The 6000-nt window shown below is 42.0% G+C and overlaps 1 protein-coding gene across 1 annotated transcript in view; it reads left to right on the top strand.

Annotated features, from left to right (window-relative positions):
- The first annotated feature begins 427 nt into the window (after window positions 1–427).
- Window positions 428–6000, top strand: part of LOC119268213 (IAA-amino acid hydrolase ILR1-like 1) — a 10108-nt gene continuing 4535 nt past the window's right edge. Inside the window, exons 1-5 of the mRNA XM_037549789.1 lie at window positions 428–958; window positions 2371–2496; window positions 3408–3722; window positions 4621–4749; window positions 5576–6000. Of these exons, the coding sequence (XP_037405686.1) occupies window positions 623–958; window positions 2371–2496; window positions 3408–3722; window positions 4621–4749; window positions 5576–5983 (1314 nt within the window). The 5' untranslated portion in view covers window positions 428–622 and the 3' untranslated portion in view covers window positions 5984–6000. The remainder of the gene's footprint in view (window positions 959–2370; window positions 2497–3407; window positions 3723–4620; window positions 4750–5575) is intronic.

Raw genomic sequence — 6000 nt, 5'->3', positions numbered from 1 at the left:
CGCAAGAAGTCGCGTCCCCTACGCACGCCGTTACCATCGCACAAGTTCTGAGCCACGACTCAGACGCCCGCACTCACGGATCAACGCCACCAGCTACACAACTAGCCCACCATTGCGCACTGTGGCATACAGTATATAGCATGTATCCTTGTTTTCCCACAGTCCACCTTTGCCGTATCCGACACATTTTTTGCCATCCCAAAGCACCAGCCACTGGCTCAGATTTTGGGTGCAGGTGAGTCCGAGCACCAAATCGACCTGTCCCAAATGATTTCCCCAAACTATAACATGGCTTTTCCACAGGCACGTTTTTGTGGTAACCAGCTAGATGCCCACCCACCTCTGCAACCAACCCACTCCACTGCTGCCAAATCAACGTGCCAAACCGAGCCAAAGCGTCTCGAAACAAAAGACTACTCAAAGAGGGCAGAGAAACAAGGAGGAAGTAAAAAGCGGAATCCTCCCAAACCGAAGCTCAAGGTCACAGAGAAGAGAGGCTTGTTCACTTGAGCCTAGCCCACTCCCCTCGTGCGCGTTTCGCCTGATTGATACTGTAGTATAGTACAAGTGTCCAACCCGAAAGCGAGAACGTCACGACGGAATTCATTTACTATTGTTGGCCATGGCCGCCTATGCTGGGCTGTTCCGCGTCGCCCTCGTCCTCATCGCCGCCGCCGCGACCTGGGCGGCGGCCCTAGACGACCCGGCGGGGCTTCTGCGACGGGCCAAGGAGGCGGAGTTCATGGACTGGATGGTGGGGGTGCGCCGGCGGATCCACGAGCACCCTGAGCTCGGCTACGAGGAGTTTGCCACCAGTGAGCTCGTGCGGCGCGAGCTCGATGCCATGGGGATCCCCTACAGGCACCCCTTCGCTGTCACCGGCGTCGTCGCCACCGTCGGCACAGGCGGCCCGCCCTTCGTCGCGCTTCGGGCTGACATGGACGCGCTCCCTATGCAGGTTCTTCTTTGCCCTCCCTGCCCTCGCTTCCATCTGCTTTACTGTTCGGATTGTACTCTAACTCTTTTATGTTTGTATATATATTGGGCCGTCGCGTTTTAGCTTTGCTGCCTCCGGTAAATGAAAATTTTCTTGGTTCGGCTGCCGATCCATTCCTATATTGCGACCATAGAATTTCAGGATTTGTTCAGCACCACTTGTTACCTTTGAAGAGGAATTGTTCTTGTTGACGCTCGGGTAACTCTTTATATATATATATATATATATATATATATATATATATATATATATATATATATATATATAGGGAAAATCCATCCTACCACCCGGTGGTAGTTACCCCACATTCTCATATACTAACATGTGGTACTATATATACTACTTTATTATTTTAAATATGTTCATATACTATATCTAAGATATTTCAAAACAAGTTACATGAAAAAATTGCATATGAGCCCATAGTTTTTGTTATATTTGTGAAATACATATATATTTGTACGTAAAAAAAAGCATACTCAAAAAATGGTACATACTCCCTAAAAATTTGTATATATACTACCTAATCATTTTTATATACTACATACTACACGTACATACTCTCGGTTTCGATAGATACTACATACAACATACAAAATGCAAGTGGTGATAACTACCACTGCTTGTAGGAAATATTTGTCCTATATATATATATATATATATATATATATATATATATATATTAGCAAAACTAAGATTGCAAAAATAAAGTAAAATCAGAATCTCTTAAACGAGCCCTGATGGGCCGATGGCTTCAGTTGACCTCTCAGCACTGCCGTGTGAGAGGTCATATTTCAAAGTCGGAGGATAGAGAATTGTATCCCAAATCTTCAAGTCGGGAGGCTCGATATCTTTGAAATTGACCGTGGCTTGAGGCAAACACTCGGTACAGTTAAACTTCTGAGTCTGGACAGATGGCTTGAGGCAAACACTCCTTTTCTTATTAAAAAAAGAGGGACATACACTAGCCTAGTCATAGCAGTTCCCTAGACATTTGACCAGGATCATACAAGAGTATGTTTATGGTTATTGTGGGAATGAAACATGTGATTAGCCTATATGCACGTATATAACAGTAAAGCTAAACTTCAAGCTTGCCTTGTGTGGCGATGAGACAATTATGCCATATTGTTATACAAGTAGATAATAATTTTGGGGCAATTATTATATGCATTTTCTAGAAGAGGATAGCATAATTGCTATTCCCAGTTACTGGATATTTGTTGTGTTTATTTGAATTATTTGTTGGTGCTAATTTAAGCATTGTAAGCGTCCTCTGCCCACACTGAAATATGATTAGGCTGTATTTGGCTATCACTTTTATCTATTTCAAGGGTCATGTTACTTATGATACCCTTATGTGCTGTCTTCAGGAAAGCGTGGAATGGGAACATAAGAGCAAAGTGCCTGGGAAGATGCATGGATGTGGCCATGATGCACATGTTGCTATGCTATTGGGTTCTGCTAGGATTCTTCAGGAGCACCGTGACGAGTTGAAGGTTAGTAAAGAAGCTCTTTTCTGGATTGTAAAAAGCGTTGTAATTTTCTCATTTTACAATGAAAAGCCGCAAGACGATTATAATTTTCTCTTTAACGCCGAAAGGGTGCTTGAAGGTTGACAGTTAAATATAGATTCATCATTTTGTTGTTGCTTTGAGTTTAAAAGGTAGTAACCTTGCAAACAAATAAATGAAAATGTAATCATAAGATCAGTATATATCAACACTCCACGTGCTTTATTTTCATACTTCTCCTTCTTTTATTTCTTGTAGAAATCATCTGTTTACCAGATTAAAACTTTGACAGAACTAAATTATAACAATTCGATGTTCATGTCAGAGTGGTGATGTATCACTTTTGGTGGTATATATCAACTTTTATGGTTCAGAAACTACCTGATTCTTAATGCTGGCCATGGTAAATAAGGTTTTTGTTTGATTAAAATATAGGCGATAAAATTTTGGTATTTCCTCGATGTCCACTCCAGCACTGATGCTTCCTGAACTTCTTGGAGATTTTGCCAAAGGGCAAGTGCAATGATTTTTGTTTCTTTTTCCTCGACACTTCTTCTCAAGAGATGCACAATGTTGGTGATTCACTGTTTCATATTTCAAAACAACCATCACATTAGCAGTAATACAAATGCATATGTAATGCGCATGTGCATTCAGTTCTCCAATAATTGATCATGCAGCTTTGTTCAGACATCATACAGCTAGTCAAAGGATAGTTTGGTCCCCACTTCCCCTCAGATCAGTTATGTACAAACTGAACCATGTGGCTGCCTATATATCAATTATGTCAAGATCTCACAATCCTTGGCCAATTTTTTTTCCTATCTTGCAGGCATCAAATTTTATTTACCTGCAAAATTTGATGTTACAAACGTCTTGTTGTTTGTTTACCGTAGGGTACTGTAGCCCTTCTTTTCCAACCAGCTGAGGAAGGTGGTGGTGGAGCCAAGAAAATGGTAGAAGCCGGAGCTGTGGAAAACATAGAGGTCATGTTTGGACTTCATGTAGCTGACAGTGTGCCAATTGGTGTGCTGGCATCCAGACCTGGTCCTATAATGGCAGGGAGTGGATTCTTTGAGGCAGTAATAAGTGGAAAGGGAGGGCATGCTGCACTTCCTCATCACACTATTGATCCGATACTGGCTGCATCCAATGTTATTGTAAGCCTTCAGCAACTTGTTTCCCGAGAAGCTGACCCCTTGGACTCACAGGTGCTATTCAATCCTTGAGCTACTTGATTTATTTAATGACTGCTACTTTTTTTATATGACTTACATAGTTTTCTTTATCATGGCTATGTGATTTAGATAGCTCATTTGGTGGAGTTTGCGTAGATCATTTTGACCCATTTTTTAATACTCAAAACGTGTTAGGATCCTGAGGATTAACATGCCCATACCTATTAAAACAGTTATTTGTTCTGATTTACTGCAGGCTAACTAATCACATCCTAACATGGAAGCCTGTCTACTCCTAATATACCCAGAATTATGATCGTAACTACCAAAATTTCTTCGTTATCTTGTTATGGCGCTGCTAGAAGGAGGGCGCAAGAAGGCCGGCCAGGGGCCTTTTGCCCACGGCCGGGCAAGATGGAAGGATTTCCTTCTTAATTCTTGCTTTCATTAGATTGATACATCTCCTCTCTTTATATAGAGAGGTTTACTTGACTCCCAAGCAAGGCTTACTTGACCCCTAAGCAAGCGACCCTTATCTCTAATTAACCCTAAGACTAACGGGCTATACCGCCAGCCCAGGCCATTAGGCCCATTACGTACTCTAACATATCTAGTATCTGAATTCACAAGTTTTTTGACTTACACTCCTGAACTGTTTGTCTAGCATTATGGTTTCATAGATGAAATGATTTTCTGCATATTACAGTCCTATCATATGGATTGTCTTTATAAAATGTTCCCCTTGTCATGTTTCATACGTTCTCCCAGTCGGCTGCCTTTAGGCTATAGATATTTGTTATATGGTAAGTGGTGATAGCCCTAGTCATTCCTTTAGCATTGCCATATCGTTTTGGGGGTCCCATTCGCCCGTAGTCATTCCTGTGTACCCCAACATCTCATTACCCTCCTTTTTGTTGGCTTTATTCTGCAGGTAGTAACGGTTGGAAAGTTTCAAGGTGGTGGAGCCTTCAATGTTATCCCTGATTCCGTGACAATAGGCGGTACCTTCCGAGCCTTTTTGAAGGAGAGTTTTAATCAATTGAAGCAGCGAATTGAAGAGGTAACAACATTATAACTTGGGAATTGTGTGTTGTTTATGTGTCATTAAGTTCCGTGTGATTTGCTCTTGAAAAGATGAAGAAATAAAATTGACTTAAAGGAGTACGGTTGGTGCTTGAATTCCTCGTAAAAAAATTATAGTTATGCTTGCTATCAAAATGGCACGTCGAGAACCTACACTATCTGAATCGAAGATAACTAAGGCATAAGCCCCATGTGTTGGTAGGAGACCTCAATAAATTTTGTTGAAAGATTACTTGAAACATGTTACAATACATCAACGCCTCCAAATAATAGGAAGTCCTGATAATTGAAGGGAAGTGTTAACATTAACTTTTGCAAATTGACTTACTACAGTGCTGAAAATTGACATCTCTAGAAGAGTCGAGATAAAGAAAACAGAGTGTAGAATCAAGGAATATTGTTTAATGCATATCTGATGGTTGGTGTAGTTCGAGGTGAACAGACTGCCCCTGTCTATTGTACTATTTATAGATGTAAAATGATTTAACAGTACTATTTATACAAAGTGTTACAGCAGCTCGGCCTGTAGCCACCTATGTCAATTTCGCACTACGAACAAGGATAATCATAACCAAATGAGCCTGGTGGTCATTCTGTTGCCTGATTATTATTCTGTAGTACCACTTTAAATTATGAAAGTTGCAGTGTTGCATCATTTGGGTTTTGTAGAAAGGTAGTGCTTCTTGCTGCTTATTTTATCATGAACGGTCAAAGCTGGTATCGCTAAAAAAGGATATACAGACTCAAGGATCTGTAGTTTAAATTTCGTTTGTTTAACTTCAAAGGGTTATTTTTTGTCTCAGGTCATAGTCACACAGGCATCTGTCCAGCGCTGCAGCGCAGTTGTGGACTTCCTTGACAAAGATAAGCCTTTCTTCCCTCCAACAATCAACAATCCCGAGCTTCACGATTTCTTTGCGAAGGTGGGCAGTGAGATGGTTGGCCCCAACAACGTGAGAGAGAAGCAGCCACTGATGGGTGCCGAGGACTTCTCCTTCTACACGGAGGCCGTTCCCAAGACATACTACTACTTCGTGGGGATGCTCAACGAGACTCGTGGACCGCAGGCGCCTCATCACTCCCCCTACTTCACCATCAACGAGGATACACTGCCCTATGGTGTGGCCATGCAAGCATCGTTGGCTGCTCGCTATCTGCTTGAGCACCAGCCTGTTACCGCTGCTAAGGTGGAACCTCGCGACGAGCTGTAGATGGTGTCCGTGTTGAA

The sequence above is a fragment of the Triticum dicoccoides genome, chromosome 3A, assembly GCF_002162155.2.
Source record: "Triticum dicoccoides isolate Atlit2015 ecotype Zavitan chromosome 3A, WEW_v2.0, whole genome shotgun sequence".
Taxonomy (NCBI): Eukaryota; Viridiplantae; Streptophyta; class Magnoliopsida; order Poales; family Poaceae; genus Triticum; species Triticum dicoccoides.
Note: the sequence above shows the minus strand (reverse complement) of the source record. Positions and strands in the feature narration are given on the sequence as shown.